The sequence below is a fragment of the Sardina pilchardus genome, chromosome 22 (assembly GCF_963854185.1).
Source record: "Sardina pilchardus chromosome 22, fSarPil1.1, whole genome shotgun sequence".
Classification (NCBI taxonomy): domain Eukaryota; kingdom Metazoa; phylum Chordata; class Actinopteri; order Clupeiformes; family Clupeidae; genus Sardina; species Sardina pilchardus.
The window spans coordinates 17777233-17798917 of NC_085015.1; the positions used below are offsets into that span (position 1 = coordinate 17777233).

The 21685-nt window shown below is 45.3% G+C and overlaps 1 protein-coding gene across 1 annotated transcript; it reads right to left on the reverse strand.

Annotated features, from left to right (window-relative positions):
* Window positions 1–304: 304 nt before the first annotated feature.
* Window positions 305–21482, reverse strand: LOC134069825 (uncharacterized). The gene is made up of 20 exons (XM_062525935.1): window positions 21404–21482; window positions 20928–20960; window positions 17696–17863; window positions 17266–17433; window positions 16343–16489; window positions 15916–16083; window positions 14991–15137; window positions 14564–14731; window positions 13641–13787; window positions 13214–13381; window positions 12291–12437; window positions 11864–12031; window positions 10941–11087; window positions 10514–10681; window positions 9589–9735; window positions 9162–9329; window positions 8239–8385; window positions 7812–7979; window positions 6884–7030; window positions 305–856 (listed from the first exon to the last, which is right to left on the reverse strand). The coding sequence occupies exons 1-20, from the start codon at window positions 21441–21443 to the stop codon at window positions 828–830; spliced, it is 2790 nt and encodes a 929-aa protein (XP_062381919.1). The 5' UTR covers window positions 21444–21482; the 3' UTR covers window positions 305–827.
* Window positions 21483–21685: the final 203 nt, after the last annotated feature.

Consider the following 21685-nt stretch of genomic DNA (forward strand, 5'->3'; position numbering starts at 1 on the left):
GCAGACTGACTGATTGAGGAGTTTTGTCAAATATACACGCTAAAGCTGTAGGGGAAGCTCTGAAGAGAAATATGCAAGCATAAAACGAGCGAAAATGAAAAGTGAAAGCGAAACCGGCGATGAAATCGCCAATCCTGCATAGTATACCTTTAAAAGTCTTAAATATATTATAAGGCCTACATTTCAAAATATTATGTTTAGATGTTTGCCAGAAACCCTAACAAGTCTGATTAGTCCGTTCTATCCTGAACTAACATCTTCAACTTAGACCCGTGCGGAGGGATGTACAGACACTGACACAGAACAGCAGAATAACTGGCCACTTTATTAAAGCCTTGGGAGTGCAGAGTGGGAGAGCAGTTCATGAGTTGGAGTTTGGAGAGAGAGAGGATGTGGAAGAGAGGATGTTGGAAAGAGGAGTTCATGAGTTGGAGTTTGGAAAAAGAGAGGATGTTGGAAAGAAGAGTTCATGAGTTGGAGTTTGGAAAGAGAGAGAGGATGTTGGAAAGAGGAGTTCATGAGTTGGAGTTTGGAAAGAGAGAGAGGATGTTGGAAAGAGGAGTTCATGAGTTGGAGTTTGGAAAGAGAGAGAGGATGTTGGAAAGAGGAGTTCATGAGTTGGAGTTTAGAAAGAGAGCGAGAGTTCATGAGTTGGAAAGAGAGAGAAGAAGATGTGAGCTCTGCATGGCAGCATCGTGATTCGTGGGTATCCATGGTGACATATGAGTGTAAGCTCTGTGGTGTTCGCCGCCCCTCATCGCGGGCTTTTTGAGAAGTGGCCATGATGCAGGGGGGGAGTGATGCTAGGGATCTACATCCATGCATCTCTAGTCACAGTAATCTGAGTCTGGTGAGTCTGGGAATGACAGAAGAGAGGGTTTGTGCCAAAAGATGTTTTTTTTCTCACAAAATAATGCACTGTCAGTATACACGTATGCGCCTTCACTAAGAGTGAAACTGTAGATTTGTGTGTGTTCACTCCTTAAGGGTAGATTGTAACACTATTGATGTTGTCCCATGTTGTTAAATTAAGTGTTAAAATGACAGTTTTGTGTAAAATTGTGTAAAAAAAAGTTGTGTATGTAGAGCTTGTTACTCTGTTCAGATCAAAAGGACATCATTTAACACTACAAGTGCTCAAATTAATTCTAAACCATATTACTTTTACAAAGTGTGGAATCGTGACAGGTGATAAGCAAAGCAAAGGGACGTAAGTGACATTTTGGTCAAAATTGAGTTATACATATCACCTGAAAGCTCTTGATCAGCTCGTTCTAACTGAAACAATTATAGAAGTAAAATATCTATAAATATAAAGTTATTCAAAAAAAAACAAAGGTCTTTAACTGTGAACATACTGTAGAAGCTGTTAGATTTGTTTTGGCTCTCCTGTAAAGTTGGTGAAATGTCACTTACGCCCCTTTGCTTCTCAGCCCTCGACATACTGTACAACCAGAGACACCAGATACATGAGCTGCATTACTGAGATGCTTCATTGGGATCTATGAAACAGTAGCTGCACCCGGACATTTCAATACTCACTAGGACTAGGTTCTTGTAGAAATGGATCTGTTTCGACCTCACTCTGACCGTCACTACGGTCTAAAAAAGGAATGATCACCTTCGTTCTGCCTATCACCGAGACCATATGTCAAAATAGTCATGTCCATGACCTCCGGAAGCAGAACGACTTGCGTTAATAAATAGCAGAGAATGCTCCCGGGTCAGTCTCTTTCTCCTTCTCGCCTCAGAGACCTGTGTTGTGAGTATTGAAGAGACTCCGAAAGGTAAGACTTTACACTACTAACGTAATTCGCTACCTACGTGGTACGGGTGCATATTTTGCCCCCGAGGATTGGAGTAGTGTGTTTTTCCTTTCAGCTAAGCTAGCTCTTTGTTTAGCTTAGATTGTTGTTTTGAGCGCTAGTTTCCGGGCTATTTTGTGTTGTTTATACTGCGCCTAGACGCCTGTTCGCAGCCGTGGGCTTTGTGCGAGCCCACTAGGTGCGTGCGCGCACTGGTGTGGGCCGCCGTGCGGTCTTCTGTGCTTTGTTGTCGTTGCAGCCGAAGTTTTTCGTAAGTCTGCCTGTTATCTATTGTGTTACTGCATTGGGCAGCCGGATTTTGTGTTGGCCTGTCAGTTTGCTGCAGGCCACCTAGCGCTGTAGTTTATTGTTTGTTTATTATTACACGGTAAGTAGTTACGTTGTTGTAATATTGTGTCACTCTAGCCTGCTTGTGCAGTGAGAGGTTTATTGTTTACATTGTTGCACGGTAAGTAATTACGTCGATGTGCCATTTTGTGTTCCTCTAGCCTGCTTGTGCAGTGAGAGGTTTAGTGTTTATATTGTTGCACGGTTAGTAATACCGTTGCTGTCATATTTTATGTTACTCTAGCCTGCTTAGTGCAGTGAGAGGTTTATTGTTGGTTGCACGGTAAGTAAATTCCGTTGCTGTCATATTGTGTTACTCTAGCCTGCTTGTGCAGGGAGGAGTTTATTATTTATTGTAGCACGGTAAGTAATCACGTTGCTGTAATATTTTCTGTTACTATAGCCTGCTTGTGCAGTGGTTTATTATTTGGGTGTACCTGGATTTATTTCTGGGGTGTTCTCTGTTGTTGTATAGCCTGTTTTTTGGCTTTATTTTGTGCTGTTACTGTGTGCTTCTTGTTTGATCGCTGCAGTGCTCCTCTGTGTCGCCTCCCCTGCCACGCCCTATACCCCTCTTCGCAGCTGGTGGGGCTAGTGTGCGCCTGCTAGGTGCATTCGTGCGCTGGTGCGGGCCACCTCTCTGGTTCTGTGGCACCCTAGACCGCTGTTCGCAGACGGTGGGGCTAGTGTACACCTGCTAGGTGCATTCGTGCGCTGGTGTGGGCCACCGGAATACCCTGGTGGACTAATCGAGGAGCGCTCCAGGCATCAACACCGCCTAGGCTTCTTGGGCCTGCGATGGCTTCACACTGCTGCAGGATCTGCAGCGCCTCCATGAGTGCCAGTGATGGACACAGGGAGTGCCCCATGTGTCTTGGGGCTGCACACGTCCTGGAGGACGTCGACCACCCCTGCAGCGCCGCCTGCGACCTCTCCAGGGGTGAGAGACAACGCCGGGCCGCCCTGATATGCGGCCACGTGCATGAGGGCCGACAGGAGAGGCGACGTTCCCCTGTCCAGCCACTCCCTTTCAGCGGGCATGGCCGTAAGCACACTCACAAGCGGGACCGACGGCGTGGGTCCCCCCACAGGCCGTCCCAGAGAGCTGCACCCACTCCGGCTGAGCGTCCGGCTGAGCGTCCGGCTGAGCGTCCTGCTGAGCATCTGGCGACGGCTGCAGTGACCGAGGGTGGTAGCGCGGAGTCGCTCCAGATCCTCTCTGCTCTCCAGGCTCTGGCACAGAAGATGGACCGGCTGGTAGATCGCCAGGCCTCTTCTCAAGACACCCTGCCCCCTGGCCAGGAGGGCACCCTCTCATCCAGGCCTGAGAGCCATGGTGAGGAGGAGGAACGGGGCGATGCGGATGTGCTATCCCTCTATGCTCCCCGAACAGAGTCAGACCACACAGGAGACGACCTCAGGGGCGATCTGCAGACGGGCTCTGCAGTGCTGGGTGACAGCTCCGTGGGGGCGGGGGAGGTCCCCGTCAGCTCCCTGATGGCACGGGTGCTGAGCGCTGCGAACATCATGGGCCTTGAGGCGCCCACACCTGCTCCGGCTCCCATGGTAGGTGTCTGGGAGGGCATCCCTTGTGCTACCCCACCACCCCCCGTGCCGGTGCCGCCTGACTACACGGCAATGCTGAGGTCGTCATGGGGTAAGTTGACGCAGCGCCCGCAGTTCAATGCAGGCTGCCGCCAGCTAGCAACGGCCACGTACCCCGTGAAGACTGGACTCGGGGACATGCCACCGGTCGAGCAGTCAATGGACCAGGACCAGTCAATGGACCAGGACGCCAGGGCCCTGCTGGATGCAGCTCTGTCATCCCACGCCCAGCTGACACGTGATGTGGGAGATGCTATGGGTTCCGCGGTGTTGTGCCGCAGGCAGGTTTGGCTGGCACAGACCTCCCTGCCAGAGCCTATCAAGCGGGAGCTGCTGAATCTCCCAGTTGTCCCTGGGCATGTTTTCCACCCAGGATCCCAGGAGGTGCTCAACCGCGCTGAACGTGCTGCAGCGTCGAGGGAAGCTGTCCAGCATGTGTGCCGTAGGCCTGCCTCAACGGTCAGCGTTGATCAACCGTCTGTAGGCGGTTATAGGCCGCGGCTGCCGGCCTGGCCTTCGCCGAGGGGTTATATCCCACAGGCCTCTGGTGACTGGCAATTTCATCCACCTGACCAGAGATCGGCCCCATATTCCCATTCCAGGGGTAGAGGGGGTCAATGGCGAGGCACAGGTAGGGGTGCGGGCCGCGGTGGCGGTCCCACATAGCATTCCCGCATAGCATTCCATGGGTGCCCATCGATTGTCCTTCCCAGTTGTCACAGACCTCCTGGGAGGGGATTGTCCCAGACCCTTGGGTCGTAGCCACGGTGGCTCGTGGTTGCCGATTGCAATTTCGATGGCGCCCCCCTGTGTTTTCAGGGGTCAAGGTAACGTCCTACAAGACCCCTTTTTTAATGTCAGTATTTGCCAAAGAGGTTCAAGAGTTGCTTCTGGGTTCTTTTATTCTTCCCGAGAGGGACGGCGGTCTTCGGCCCGTTCTCAGCCTCAGGCCCTTGAATTGTTATCTCAAGGTGCTGCCCTTCAAGATGGCCCACATTTAATTCTTGGACTTCAGTCAACCATATGAAGGCCGACCTGCAACCCCGCCAACAGGCGAAGTTCCTTGGTGTCCTTCTCGACTCAGTCGGCATGGCGGCGTCTCTCACTCCGTGGAGAGCAGACCGCTTGCTCGGCATGCTGGGTCATTTCAGTTTGGTCGGTCTTGTGACCGCTCACAGGGTCCAGAAGCTGCTGGGTTTGACGTCTGCAGCAGCAGCAGTAGTTCCTCTTGGCCTGCTGAGGGCATGCCCCCTGCAGTGCTGGTTCAATGCCTTCTGTCTTCACCCGAAGGGCAACAGGCAGGTGATGCTGCATGTGTCCCGGGCTTGCATTCGAGCCCTGCACCCTTTGAGGGACAGGGAGTTCTTTCTCAGAGGTGTCCCACTGGGGGGCCTTCCCCACAGGAGACCGGTCATTTCGACAGACGTGTCCCTGACGGTGAGGGGCATGTGCCAGCCCCCATGGACGTTGGAGCACATCAACGTCCTCGAACTGAAGGCCATCCATCTTGCCTTGCAGAGATTCCTGCCGGTGTTGCAACACCAACACCTTCTTGTGAGTACTGTGTCAGTCACCAAAGGGGAACAAGGTCCCAGAGGTGCCTCCAATCAACTCAACCCGTCGTTGGGCAGGTAGATGTGTCTGTTCAGGACACACTAAATAACGCCAGGGCTCCATCCACTAGAGCTTGCTATGCACTCAGGTGGGGGATCTTTCAGATTGGTGTGCTGGCATGGGCCTCGAGCCAGCGGCTTGCCCCGTGCCACACGTTTTGCGTTTCTTGCAGTCCGAATTGGATCAAGGCAAGGCGGCCAGTGCTGTGAAAGTCTATGCTTCGGCCATTTTGGCCTTTCACCAGGGTGTGGACAATGGTCCCCTTGGTAGGCATCCCTTGGTTTGCCAGTTCTTGAAGGGAGCCCGCCGGTTGCGTCCAGGTCGCACTTTGCGGGCACCGGGCTGGGATCTGCCCACGGTTTTAACGTCACTTACTGTAGGCCCGTATGAGCCTATTTTAGATGCAGATTTGCGTTCCTTGTCGCTTAAGACTGCCTTTCTCTTGGCGCTCTGTTCTGCGAAACGTGTCAGTGAGCTGTGTGCTCTCTCCGTTGGTGACGACTGCCTTAGGTGGCAGGCAGGAGGTGCTAGCGTGTCACTTTGGCCGAATCCAGCTTTCCTGCCAAAGGTTCTTAACCCGCAGTCCATTAACCAGGTCCTGGAGGTGACTCAATTCCAGCCTTCTTCCACCTCACAGGCACAGCACTACAAGTTGCTGACCCTGTGCCCAGTCAGGGCCTTAAGGGCCTAACTGGCCCGTACTCAGTCCTTGCGGAAAGCGCACTCTCAGCTTTTATCTGTTACGGTGCAGCAAGGCAGGGGCTTCCACTCTCCAAGCAGAGACTCTCGCATTGGCTGGTGGAGGTTATTTCCCATGCTTACACGGCGCAGGGAATACTGATTCCTTCTGGTATGAGGGCTCACTCTACCAGGAGTATGGCTACGTCTTGGGCTGCCCTTAGGGGTGTAGCAGCAGACGATATCTGTGCAGCGGCCTCATGGTCGACGGCATGCACTTTTACCCGTTTTTACAGGGTGGATGTCACTCGCCCGCCTCCAGTCGGCGATGCCGCCCTCATGTCCGTGACCGAGCGAGGTTTTAATAATTGATTCTGGGTTCCTCGCGACCCTTTTGGTATGTGTCATCCCTTTTTAGACCGTAGTGACGGTCAGAGTGAGGTCGAAACAGATCGTAGGTTACGAATGTAACTATGGATCTGTGAGACCGAGGGATGACCGTCACTATCCTTGTCGCTCGGACCATTCTGAGGCGTTCAGGGATAGGAGACTGACCCGGGAGCATTCTCTGCTATTTATTAACGCAAGTCGTTCTGCTTCCGGAGGTCATGGACATGACTATTTTGACATATGGTCTCGGTGATAGGCAGAACGAAGGTGATCATTCCTTTTTTAGACCGTAGTGACGGTCATCCCTCGGTCTCACAGATCCATAGTTACATTCGTAACCTACGTTATGTTGAGTATTGAACTATTGAGTAATGTCATTGTAATTGAGTGATGTCTTATACAATAAAGGCCAAAAAGCCCATAAAAAACAGTTGATGTCTTACCCGTACTTGTACACACTCTCCATTTCCTATCCCTTTCATAGTTGTCTGTCGTCGCACACCATGGCATGTTATGGTCAATGCTGGTACATTCTGAGTACGAAATGCCCTTGTACTTAAAAGGGAAGACGCAAACTGCATCGCTGTTATCTGGAAACGGCAAAGGAAAACAGTGTATACATGCTGCGCAGTCAGAAATAGTGTTGTACATCATGCACGGTAGGAAACAGTGTTATACGTACATCATGCACAGTAAAAAATATACTGAGCATAAATGTTACATTTGTTGAAAAGGAAGGTGAGCACTAACAAACTGCATAGTAACCAGGCTTGCGCAAAATTCAGAATTGAATTGAGAATGACTCCAAAATTCCAATTCAATTCTTGAATTTGAATTCGCTACTTGCACTAAAGTCTCTTAGTACTGTCGTTTCACTTTCGGTGGAGCGTTAACTATATTGAAACGGCACCTTCTGTTTCATTCTGCTCCTTAAATACTCGGAATACTAAGACACGGAATATCTTGTTTCCCAAATAATACAAATTTCAACGTGCACAAATCCTTCTTTATCGTAACGTGTTGACTCGCTAGGTGCAACACTCAACCGGGTCCATGTAGACACTAATTACCATAGCAATAGCTGCAGGTTCGAACACACAACGGAAATCAAACGACAGTACTAAGAGACTGTAGTGCAAGTAGCGAATTGAGGTCAAAAACAGGATGTAGAATTCCAATTCCAATTTGAATTAAAGGAAGTAGAATTGAAATTCTACTGCACAGGGTTGGATTTTAACCCGAGTCATCTTTCTCTCTCTCTCCCACCGCATCTCTCTCCCACTTGCTTCCGGTCCGTCTCTTCACTGTCTTGTACAATAAAGGCCAAAAACTCCCTAAAGAAATACACAGAATTTTTTTTTTATATCTTACCCTTCACTGTACACTCTCCCCACTTCTTATCCCTGGCATAGTTGTCTGTCGTCGCACACCAAGGCTTGTTATGGCCGATGCTGATACATTTTGAGTACCACTTGCCCTTGTGCTGAAAGGGGAAGACGCAAACTGCACCGTTGGCATTTCCATTAACAGTGGGATTACCTGGAAATGGCAAAGGAAACAGTGTTATGATAGTTTGCAATACAGGTAAGCGTTCAGACCTGCATAGCATTGCTGTCTACCCCACGTCCTCTGGTGCCTAGGTTAAGATGTGCGCAAGGGCAAAGGCACGAAGTTGAATTCTGACCCGAGTCATCTCTCTCCCTCCCACTTGCTTCCTGTCCGTCTCTTCACTGTCTTATACAATAAAGGCCAAAAAGCCCCTAAAAAAATACACACAAAAAAACTGTTTATGTCTTACCCGTGCTTGTACACACTTTCCATTTCCTATCCCTTTCATAGTTGTCTGTCGTCGCACACCATGGCATGTTACTGTCGATGCTGGTACATTCTGAGTACGAAATGCCCTTGTACTTAAAAGGGAAGACGCAAACTGCATCGCTGTTATCTGGAAACGGCAAAGGAAAACAGTGTATACATGCTGCGCAGTCAGAAATAGTGTTGTACATCATGCACGGTAGGAAACAGTGTTATACGTACATCATGCACAGTAAAAAATATACTGAGCATAAATGTTACATTTGTTGAAAAGGAAGGTGAGCACTAACAAACTGCATAGTAACCAGGCTTGCGCAAAATTCAAAATTGAATTGAGAATGACTCCAAAATTCCAATTCAATTCTTGAATTTGAATTCGCTACTTGCACTAAAGTCTCTTAGTACTGTCGTTTCACTTTCGGTGGAGCGTTAACTATATTGAAACGGCACCTTCTGGTTCATTCTGCTCCTTAAATACTCACTAAGACACGGAATATCTTGTTTCCCAAATAATACAAATTTCAACGTGCACAAATCCTTCTTTATCGTAACGTGTTGACTCGCTAGATGCAACACTCAACCGGGTCCATGTAGACACTAATTACCATAGCAATAGCTGCAGGTTCGAACACACAACGGAAATCAAACGACAGTACTAAGAGACTGTAGTGCAAGTAGCGAATTGAGGTCAAAAACAGGATGTAGAATTCCAATTCCAATTTGAATTAAAGGAAGTAGAATTGAAATTCTACTGCACAGGGTTGGATTCTAACCCGAGTCATCTTTCTCTCTCTCTCCCACCGCATCTCTCTCCCACTTGCTTCCGGTCCGTCTCTTCACTGTCTTGTACAATAAAGGCCAAAAACTCCCTAAAGAAATACACAGAATTTTTTTTTTATATCTTACCCTTCACTGTACACTCTCCCCACTTCTTATCCCTGGCATAGTTGTCTGTCGTCGCACACCAAGGCTTGTTATGGCCGATGCTGATACATTTTGAGTACCACTTGCCCTTGTGCTGAAAGGGGAAGACGCAAACTGCACCGTTGGCATTTCCATTAACAGTGGGATTACCTGGAAACGGCAAAGGAAACAGTGTTATGATAGTTTGCAATACAGGTAAGCGTTCAGACCTGCATAGCATTGCTGTCTACCCCACGTCCTCTGGTGCCTAGGTTAAGATGTGCGCAAGGGCAAAGGCACAAAGTTGAATTCTGACCCGAGTCATCTCTCTCCCTCCCACTTGCTTCCTGTCCGTCTCTTCACTGTCTTATACAATAAAGGCCAAAAAGCCCCTAAAAAAATACACACAAAAAAACTGTTTATGTCTTACCCGTGCTTGTACACACTCTCCATTTCCTATCCCTTTCATAGTTGTCTGTCGTCGCACACCATGGCATGTTACTGTCGATGCTGGTACATTCTGAGTACGAAATGCCCTTGTACTTAAAAGGGAAGACGCAAACTGCATCGCTGTTATCTGGAAACGGCAAAGGAAAACAGTGTATACATGCTGCGCAGTCAGAAATAGTGTTGTACATCATGCACGGTAGGAAACAGTGTTATACGTACATCATGCACAGTAAAAAATATACTGAGCATAAATGTTACATTTGTTGAAAAGGAAGGTGAGCACTAACAAACTGCATAGTAACCAGGCTTGCGCAAAATTCAGAATTGAATTGAGAATGACTCCAAAATTCCAATTCAATTCTTGAATTTGAATTCGCTACTTGCACTAAAGTCTCTTAGTACTGTCGTTTCACTTTCGGTGGAGCGTTAACTATATTGAAACGGCACCTTCTGTTTCATTCTGCTCCTTAAATACTCACTAAGACACGGAATATCTTGTTTCCCAAATAATACAAAATTCAACTTGCACAAATCCTTCTTTATCGTAACGCGTTGACTCGCTAGGTGCAACACTCAACCGGGTCCATGTAGACACTAATTACCATAGCAATAGCTGCAGGTTCGAACACACAACGGAAATCAAACGACAGTACTAAGAGACTGTAGTGCAAGTAGCGAATTGAGGTCAAAAACAGGATGTAGAATTCCAATTCCAATTTGAATTAAAGGAAGTAGAATTGAAATTCTACTGCACAGGGTTGGATTCTAACCCGAGTCATCTCTCTCTCTCTCTCTCCCATCGCATCTCTCTCCCACTTGCTTCCGGTCCGTCTCTTCACTGTCTTGTACAATAAAGGCCAAAAACTCCCTAAAGAAATACACAGAATTTTTTTTTTATATCTTACCCTTCACTGTACACTCTCCCCACTTCTTATCCCTGGCATAGTTGTCTGTCGTCGCACACCAAGGCTTGTTATGGCCGATGCTGATACATTTTGAGTACCACTTGCCCTTGTGCTGAAAGGGGAAGACGCAAACTGCACCGTTGGCATTTCCATTAACAGTGGGATTACCTGGAAATGGCAAAGGAAACAGTGTTATGATAGTTTGCAATACAGGTAAGCGTTCAGACCTGCATAGCATTGCTGTCTACCCCACGTCCTCTGGTGCCTAGGTTAAGATGTGCGCAAGGGCAAAGGCACGAAGTTGAATTCTGACCCGAGTCATCTCTCTCCCTCCCACTTGCTTCCTGTCCGTCTCTTCACTGTCTTATACAATAAAGGCCAAAAAGCCCCTAAAAAAATACACACAAAAAAACTGTTTATGTCTTACCCGTGCTTGTACACACTTTCCATTTCCTATCCCTTTCATAGTTGTCTGTCGTCGCACACCATGGCATGTTACTGTCGATGCTGGTACATTCTGAGTACGAAATGCCCTTGTACTTAAAAGGGAAGACGCAAACTGCATCGCTGTTATCTGGAAACGGCAAAGGAAAACAGTGTATACATGCTGCGCAGTCAGAAATAGTGTTGTACATCATGCACGGTAGGAAACAGTGTTATACGTACATCATGCACAGTAAAAAATATACTGAGCATAAATGTTACATTTGTTGAAAAGGAAGGTGAGCACTAACAAACTGCATAGTAACCAGGCTTGCGCAAAATTCAAAATTGAATTGAGAATGACTCCAAAATTCCAATTCAATTCTTGAATTTGAATTCGCTACTTGCACTAAAGTCTCTTAGTACTGTCGTTTCACTTTCGGTGGAGCGTTAACTATATTGAAACGGCACCTTCTGGTTCATTCTGCTCCTTAAATACTCACTAAGACACGGAATATCTTGTTTCCCAAATAATACAAATTTCAACGTGCACAAATCCTTCTTTATCGTAACGCGTTGACTCGCTAGGTGCAACACTCAACCGGGTCCATGTAGACACTAATTACCATAGCAATAGCTGCAGGTTCGAACACACAACGGAAATCAAACGACAGTACTAAGAGACTGTAGTGCAAGTAGCGAATTGAGGTCAAAAACAGGATGTAGAATTCCAATTCCAATTTGAATTAAAGGAAGTAGAATTGAAATTCTACTGCACAGGGTTGGATTCTAACCCGAGTCATCTTTCTCTCTCTCTCCCACCGCATCTCTCTCCCACTTGCTTCCGGTCCGTCTCTTCACTGTCTTGTACAATAAAGGCCAAAAACTCCCTAAAGAAATACACAGAATTTTTTTTTTATATCTTACCCTTCACTGTACACTCTCCCCACTTCTTATCCCTGGCATAGTTGTCTGTCGTCGCACACCAAGGCTTGTTATGGCCGATGCTGATACATTTTGAGTACCACTTGCCCTTGTGCTGAAAGGGGAAGACGCAAACTGCACCGTTGGCATTTCCATTAACAGTGGGATTACCTGGAAACGGCAAAGGAAACAGTGTCATGATAGTTTGCAATACAGGTAAGCGTTCAGACCTGCATAGCATTGCTGTCTACCCCACGTCCTCTGGTGCCTAGGTTAAGATGTGCGCAAGGGCAAAGGCACGAAGTTGAATTCTGACCCGAGTCATCTCTCTCCCTCCCACTTGCTTCCTGTCCGTCTCTTCACTGTCTTATACAATAAAGGCCAAAAAGCCCCTAAAAAAATACACACAAAAAAACTGTTTATGTCTTACCCGTGCTTGTACACACTCTCCATTTCCTATCCCTTTCATAGTTGTCTGTCGTCGCACACCATGGCATGTTACTGTCGATGCTGGTACATTCTGAGTACGAAATGCCCTTGTACTTAAAAGGGAAGACGCAAACTGCATCGCTGTTATCTGGAAACGGCAAAGGAAAACAGTGTATACATGCTGCGCAGTCAGAAATAGTGTTGTACATCATGCACGGTAGGAAACAGTGTTATACGTACATCATGCACAGTAAAAAATATACTGAGCATAAATGTTACATTTGTTGAAAAGGAAGGTGAGCACTAACAAACTGCATAGTAACCAGGCTTGCGCAAAATTCAGAATTGAATTGAGAATGACTCCAAAATTCCAATTCAATTCTTGAATTTGAATTCGCTACTTGCACTAAAGTCTCTTAGTACTGTCGTTTCACTTTCGGTGGAGCGTTAACTATATTGAAACGGCACCTTCTGTTTCATTCTGCTCCTTAAATACTCACTAAGACACGGAATATCTTGTTTCCCAAATAATACAAATTTCAACGTGCACAAATCCTTCTTTATCGTAACGTGTTGACTCGCTAGATGCAACACTCAACCGGGTCCATGTAGACACTAATTACCATAGCAATAGCTGCAGGTTCGAACACACAACGGAAATCAAACGACAGTACTAAGAGACTGTAGTGCAAGTAGCGAATTGAGGTCAAAAACAGGATGTAGAATTCCAATTCCAATTTGAATTAAAGGAAGTAGAATTGAAATTCTACTGCACAGGGTTGGATTCTAACCCGAGTCATCTTTCTCTCTCTCTCCCACCGCATCTCTCTCCCACTTGCTTCCGGTCCGTCTCTTCACTGTCTTGTACAATAAAGGCCAAAAACTCCCTAAAGAAATACACAGAATTTTTTTTTTATATCTTACCCTTCACTGTACACTCTCCCCACTTCTTATCCCTGGCATAGTTGTCTGTCGTCGCACACCAAGGCTTGTTATGGCCGATGCTGATACATTTTGAGTACCACTTGCCCTTGTGCTGAAAGGGGAAGACGCAAACTGCACCGTTGGCATTTCCATTAACAGTGGGATTACCTGGAAACGGCAAAGGAAACAGTGTTATGATAGTTTGCAATACAGGTAAGCGTTCAGACCTGCATAGCATTGATGTCTACCCCACGTCCTCTGGTGCCTAGGTTAAGATGTGCGCAAGGGCAAAGGCACAAAGTTGAATTCTGACCCGAGTCATCTCTCTCCCTCCCACTTGCTTCCTGTCCGTCTCTTCACTGTCTTATACAATAAAGGCCAAAAAGCCCCTAAAAAAATACACACAAAAAAACTGTTTATGTCTTACCCGTGCTTGTACACACTCTCCATTTCCTATCCCTTTCATAGTTGTCTGTCGTCGCACACCATGGCATGTTACTGTCGATGCTGGTACATTCTGAGTACGAAATGCCCTTGTACTTAAAAGGGAAGACGCAAACTGCATCGCTGTTATCTGGAAACGGCAAAGGAAAACAGTGTATACATGCTGCGCAGTCAGAAATAGTGTTGTACATCATGCACGGTAGGAAACAGTGTTATACGTACATCATGCACAGTAAAAAATATACTGAGCATAAATGTTACATTTGTTGAAAAGGAAGGTGAGCACTAACAAACTGCATAGTAACCAGGCTTGCGCAAAATTCAGAATTGAATTGAGAATGACTCCAAAATTCCAATTCAATTCTTGAATTTGAATTCGCTACTTGCACTAAAGTCTCTTAGTACTGTCGTTTCACTTTCGGTGGAGCGTTAACTATATTGAAACGGCACCTTCTGTTTCATTCTGCTCCTTAAATACTCACTAAGACACGGAATATCTTGTTTCCCAAATAATACAAATTTCAACGTGCACAAATCCTTCTTTATCGTAACGTGTTGACTCGCTAGGTGCAACACTCAACCGGGTCCATGTAGACACTAATTACCATAGCAATAGCTGCAGGTTCGAACACACAACGGAAATCAAACGACAGTACTAAGAGACTGTAGTGCAAGTAGCAAATTGAGGTCAAAAACAGGATGTAGAATTCCAATTCGAATTTGAATTAAAGGAAGTAGAATTGAAATTCTACTGCACAGGGTTGGATTCTAACCCGAGTCATCTTTCTCTCTCTCTCCCACCGCATCTCTCTCCCACTTGCTTCCGGTCCGTCTCTTCACTGTCTTGTACAATAAAGGCCAAAAACTCCCTAAAGAAATACACAGAATTTTTTTTTTATATCTTACCCTTCACTGTACACTCTCCCCACTTCTTATCCCTGGCATAGTTGTCTGTCGTCGCACACCAAGGCTTGTTTTGGCCGATGCTGATACATTTTGAGTACCACTTGCCCTTGTGCTGAAAGGGGAAGACGCAAACTGCACCGTTGGCATTTCCATTAACAGTGGGATTACCTGGAAACGGCAAAGGAAACAGTGTTATGATAGTTTGCAATACAGGTAAGCGTTCAGACCTGCATAGCATTGCTGTCTACCCCACATCCTCTGGTGCCTAGGTTAAGATGTGCGCAAGGGCAAAGGCACGAAGTTGAATTCTGACCCGAGTCATCTCTCTCCCTCCCACTTGCTTCCTGTCCGTCTCTTCACTGTCTTATACAATAAAGGCCAAAAAGCCCCTAAAAAAATACACACAAAAAAACTGTTTATGTCTTACCCGTGCTTGTACACACTTTCCATTTCCTATCCCTTTCATAGTTGTCTGTCGTCGCACACCATGGCATGTTACTGTCGATGCTGGTACATTCTGAGTACGAAATGCCCTTGTACTTAAAAGGGAAGACGCAAACTGCATCGCTGTTATCTGGAAACGGCAAAGGAAAACAGTGTATACATGCTGCGCAGTCAGAAATAGTGTTGTACATCATGCACGGTAGGAAACAGTGTTATACGTACATCATGCACAGTAAAAAATATACTGAGCATAAATGTTACATTTGTTGAAAAGGAAGGTGAGCACTAACAAACTGCATAGTAACCAGGCTTGCGCAAAATTCAGAATTGAATTGAGAATGACTCCAAAATTCCAATTCAATTCTTGAATTTGAATTCGCTACTTGCACTAAAGTCTCTTAGTACTGTCGTTTCACTTTCGGTGGAGCGTTAACTATATTGAAACGGCACCTTCTGTTTCATTCTGCTCCTTAAATACTCACTAAGACACGGAATATCTTGTTTCCCAAATAATACAAAATTCAACGTGCACAAATCCTTCTTTATCGTAACGCGTTGACTCGCTAGGTGCAACACTCAACCGGGTCCATGTAGACACTAATTACCATAGCAATAGCTGCAGGTTCGAACACACAACGGAAATCAAACGACAGTACTAAGAGACTGTAGTGCAAGTAGCGAATTGAGGTCAAAAACAGGATGTAGAATTCCAATTCCAATTTGAATTAAAGGAAGTAGAATTGAAATTCTACTGCACAGGGTTGGATTCTAACCCGAGTCATCTCTCTCTCTCTCTCTCCCATCGCATCTCTCTCCCACTTGCTTCCGGTCCGTCTCTTCACTGTCTTGTACAATAAAGGCCAAAAACTCCCTAAAGAAATACACAGAATTTTTTTTTTATATCTTACCCTTCACTGTACACTCTCCCCACTTCTTATCCCTGGCATAGTTGTCTGTCGTCGCACACCAAGGCTTGTTATGGCCGATGCTGATACATTTTGAGTACCACTTGCCCTTGTGCTGAAAGGGGAAGACGCAAACTGCACCGTTGGCATTTCCATTAACAGTGGGATTACCTGGAAACGGCAAAGGAAACAGTGTTATGATAGTTTGCAATACAGGTAAGCGTTCAGACCTGCATAGCATTGCTGTCTACCCCACGTCCTCTGGTGCCTAGGTTAAGATGTGCGCAAGGGCAAAGGCACGAAGTTGAATTCTGACCCGAGTCATCTCTCTCCCTCCCACTTGCTTCCTGTCCGTCTCTTCACTGTCTTATACAATAAAGGCCAAAAAGCCCCTAAAAAAATACACACAAAAAAACTGTTTATGTCTTACCCGTGCTTGTACACACTCTCCATTTCCTATCCCTTTCATAGTTGTCTGTCGTCGCACACCATGGCATGTTACTGTCGATGCTGGTACATTCTGAGTACGAAATGCCCTTGTACTTAAAAGGGAAGACGCAAACTGCATCGCTGTTATCTGGAAACGGCAAAGGAAAACAGTGTATACATGCTGCGCAGTCAGAAATAGTGTTGTACATCATGCACGGTAGGAAACAGTGTTATACGTACATCATGCACGGTAAAAAATATACTGAGCATAAATGTTACATTTGTTGAAAAGGAAGGTGAGCACTAACAAACTGCATAGTAACCAGGCTTGCACAAAATTCAGAATTGAATTGAGAATGACTCCAAAATTCCAATTCAATTCTTGAATTTGAATTCGCTACTTGCACTAAAGTCTCTTAGTACTGTCGTTTCACTTTCGGTGGAGCGTTAACTATATTGAAACGGCACCTTCTGTTTCATTCTGCTCCTTAAATACTCACTAAGACACGGAATATCTTGTTTCCCAAATAATACAAATTTCAACGTGCACAAATCCTTCTTTATCGTAACGTGTTGACTCGCTAGGTGCAACACTCAACCGGGTCCATGTAGACACTAATTACCATAGCAATAGCTGCAGGTTCGAACACACAACGGAAATCAAACGACAGTACTAAGAGACTGTAGTGCAAGTAGCGAATTGAGGTCAAAAACAGGATGTAGAATTCCAATTCGAATTTGAATTAAAGGAAGTAGAATTGAAATTCTACTGCACAGGGTTGGATTCTAACCCGAGTCATCTTTCTCTCTCTCTCCCACCGCATCTCTCTCCCACTTGCTTCCGGTCCGTCTCTTCACTGTCTTGTACAATAAAGGCCAAAAACTCCCTAAAGAAATACACAGAATTTTTTTTTTATATCTTACCCTTCACTGTACACTCTCCCCACTTCTTATCCCTGGCATAGTTGTCTGTCGTCGCACACCAAGGCTTGTTATGGCCGATGCTGATACATTTTGAGTACCACTTGCCCTTGTGCTGAAAGGGGAAGACGCAAACTGCACCGTTGGCATTTCCATTAACAGTGGGATTACCTGGAAACGGCAAAGGGAACAGTGTTATGATAGTTTGCAATACAGGTAAGCGTTCAGACCTGCATAGCATTGCTGTCTACCCCACATCCCCTGGTGCCTAGGTTAAGATGGGTGCAAGGGCAAATTGGCACGAAGTTGAATTCTGACCCGAGTCATCTCTCTCTCTCCCACTTGCTTCCTGTCCGTCTCTTCACTGTCTTATACAATAAAGGCCCAAAAGCCACTAAAGAAATACACACACAAAAAACTGTTGATGTCTTACCCGTACTTGTACACACTCCCCATTTCCTATCCCTGGCATAGTTGTCTGTCGTCGCACACCATGGCATTCTACTGTCGATGCTGGTACATTCTGAGTACGAAATGCCCTTGTACTTAAAAGGGAAGACGCAAACTGCACCGTTGGCATTTCCATTAACAGTGGGATTACCTGGAAACGGCAAAGGAAACAGTGTTATCATAGTTTGCAATACAGGCAGTGTTGGGAAGGTTACTTTAGAAATGTAATGTGTTACAGTTACAAGTTACCCGGTTTAAAGAGACCCTATGCAACTTTTTCATAGTCATAGGAATGACCCCATCGGTATAACCCACATCCAGTGAATTATGCTATGCTAGGCTAACAGGCTGGGTAATTGCACGTACAGAGGAGAGAAGGGTGTGTGTCCCCTTATTATGACCGCTGCTAGCGAAGCTAGCCAAGGGATTGGGGGATTTGAAAAACTGTTCCAAACATCTCAATGTCTGCTAGTTTTTGTCCTAGAAACATATAAGTGACACCATTAGAAACCTTTAATCAACTAGTTTCCAAATATATATGTTTTAAAAGAGAATGGTTGCTCTGGGTGCTGGATGCTACGGTCATACACACACACACACACGCACACACAAAGATGCAGGAACACACACACACACACACACACACAGACAAGCACAGGCACACAGACACACACACACACACACACACACACATAAATACACAGACACATACACGCACCAGCACACACATGTATATAACAAATTACACAAATACACGCACAAACACGCATGCACACACACACACACACACACAGATGCACAGTACACACACACACACCTACACACATTTCACACACACACACACACACACAGATGCACAGTGCACACACACACACCACAGACACACACAGATGCACAGTGCACACACACACACACACACACACACACACACATCTTTGAGTACGTTTTGTGAGATGCAGCACTGTGTGAGACCACCGGAGCTGAGAAGTGAGTGTGTGTGTGTGATGTACTATAGCCTGTGTGTGTGTGTGGGTGGGTATGTGCATGTTCTGTGTGTATTCTGTGTGTGTTATCTTTCTCTCTCTCTGTGTCTCTGTGTTCTGTGTTATCTATGTGTATTCTGTGTGTGTTATCTTTCTCTGTGTCTCTGTGTCTCTGTGTGTTCTGTGTTATCTATGTGTATTCTGTGTGTGTTCTCTCTTTCTCTCTCTCTCTCTCTCTGTGTATCTGTGTGTGTGCCTGTGTGTGTGTGTGTGGTGTGTGTGTGTGCCTACGTGTGTGTGTGTGTGTGTGTGCGCATGCGTGTATGTGTGTGTGAGTGTGTGTCTGCGTATGTGTGTGTGTGTGATCTGATATCACACACCTACACACACCTCACACACACACACACACACACAGATGCACAGTGCACAAACACACACACACACACACCACACACACACACACACAGATGCACAGTGCACACACAAACACGCCCACACGCATGCACACACACACACACACACACACACACACACACACACATATTTGAGTACGTTTTGTGAGATGCAGCACTGTGTGAGACCACCGGAGCTGAGAAGTGAGTGTGTGTGTGATATACTATAGCCTGTGTGTGTGTGTGCGTGGGTGCGTTTCTGTGTGCCCGTGTGTGTGTTTGCATGTGTGTATATGTGTGTATGTGCATGTTCTGTGTGTGTTCTGTTTCTTTCTCTCTCTTTCTGTGTCTGTGTGTGTTCTGTGTTAGCTGTGTGTATTCTGTGTGTGTTCTCTCTTTCTCTCTCTCTCTCTGTGGGTGTATCTGTGTGTGTGCCTGTGTGTGTGTGTGTGTGTGTGCATGTGTGTGTATGTGTGCATGTGTGTGAGTGTGTGCCTGCGTATGTGTGTGTGTGTGTGTGTGTGTGTACGCGTGCGCATGTGTGTGTGAGTGTGTGCCTGTGTGTGATCTGATATTGGAGTGACAGTGACATCAGAGAACACAGTGAACATATACACATAGAGACACATAAAACACACACACAAGCAGACACAACACACACACACACACTCATAGACAGAGAAGCACATACCAGGGATGGAAATTAACTTTTTTTGTCCACCTGCCACTGTGGCAGGTAGATTTTAAAATCTACCAGCCACTCAACATTTTTACCAGCCAATGTATATTCAACCGTTCCATGCATTATACTGCCATTTAACGGTATAACTCCACAGTTATAGTGATCAAAATTATCATGGTTTTCGGTATTATCGGTATTGTGTGTTCAATATGTTAAGAAAACAATAGGCCTACACAAGCTGAAATAGTTTTTAAAAAAGTGTGACCATGTCTATTACATTAAAAAAAATATAGGCAAAGCCTTATTTCCTTAAGAGGGATACAGATCATTCAGAGCAGTGGCAATCCTGGTCTCTGCTCAACCCTCCACACACACAGAAAATGGCTTATTTGAATTCATACACTTGCATTTTAGGATCTGCATAATTACTCAAAATATTCAGTAATTCGAATACTTCATATTGATTACACTTCTCTTTAATGACATTACAGGGGTGGTGTGTACTGTTGGTCTAATTGAGTGCCTGTCACTTTAAAAAGTGCGTGAACATAATTAGGTTTCATTCGGTTTTAGGAAAATAGTCACGCATAGTTCAAGTATACATGTTTTCATTAAATAACATGAATGTTAAAAAACTAAGTGTAAGGAAAATATTTCTGTCGTCATAGAAAAGATAAGTGTCTTATCTTATCCTAAACTTCTATGATTTCGGTAGGTTACTGTGGTAGGCTATGGCATTGTGAGTTGTCCCGTTCAAAACGACCACAGCGACCAGCATCAAAACTTGGGCGACCAAAGCGACCAAAAAAAGTTAAAAACAGTTTAACTTTATGCAAATTAGCTATGACTCGTTTCGGCTGCAAAACACTGACAACAAATTGGAATGTAGGCGTGCTTCGCTTGTGTGGATGTCATAAACAAAATCGAACGTTCAAATCTCTCACGTCATGAGCGACTTGGGCGACAGAATTTTATTAGCAGCTGCATTTTACCAGCGTCTAAAGCGACTTTGCAGCTTTGGTCATTCTTGAATGCACAGTAAGGCTGATTCGGATACTGCTATGAAACTGAAATTGGAATGACCAGAATGACCCATCTCTGAGAATCCTCAAAAAAGTGTCTGCTAAATGTAATGTCATATCACCCTAGTCAACTTACTATTAAAGCTCCCATGAGTGACTCCAACTTCACCTGCCAATCAAATCAACACATTACATTCACTCATTAGATGTCTCCAAATCAAAAACAGATATATCTGGAAAATTCACATGCTCCTTTAACTTTATACATTTCTGTGAGTGTTTTTTATGTAGGCTATGTGAGATATATGTGTGTATGTGTTAGTGGTATTATGATTGTGTGATAGGCTACTGGATGCCTAAAGTTTCCCTCGGGATGAATAAAGTATCTATCTAGCTATCTATCTGTCCCTTTGATTCAGTGGATTTGTAAACCCACTCACTGATGTTCAACCTTCTGAGGCAACTGGGCCTATCAAGTTTACAAAATATATTTTTTTATATAGTTACTTTGATAATGGATCATTACTGGTTGAACATTTTAGACAATGAGAGATAAAAGTTGAAAGAGAGAAGGGAAGGTTGATTAGACTAGAGAGAAGAGATCAGTCTTACCTGAGATGAGAAAGAGGAGGAACATCGGGAGGACATTCATACTGCACGCCAGATTCAAACCGCTATCAGTCTTTCTGTCAACAGGACTGATGACTTGTGTCACTTCTCAGAGTCCTCTTTTTATATCTGAAATGACTCATTGTTAACTAACAGGTCATCCCCGGAGCGGTGTTTAAATATTAGCCTATCCTATGGAATGCCATCTATTGACTTAGAAAAAAAAACTGGCGCGCGGTCAAAGTTATTCACCGACCCCTATTTCATCGGTACTGAATAGAATAG

Excerpts from the sequence above, each read along its gene's own strand:
- LOC134069825 (XM_062525935.1), bottom strand. The coding sequence starts at position 21,443 with ATGAATGTCCTCCCGATGTTCCTCCTCTTTCTCATCTCAG. Across the intron at positions 17,434-17,695 it reads GGGAGTGTGTACAAGTACGG|GTAATCCCACTGTTAATGGA; the intron begins GTAAGACATCAA and ends TGCCGTTTCCAG. Across the intron at positions 13,382-13,640 it reads GAGAGTGTGTACAAGCACGG|GTAATCCCACTGTTAATGGA; the intron begins GTAAGACATAAA and ends TGCCGTTTCCAG.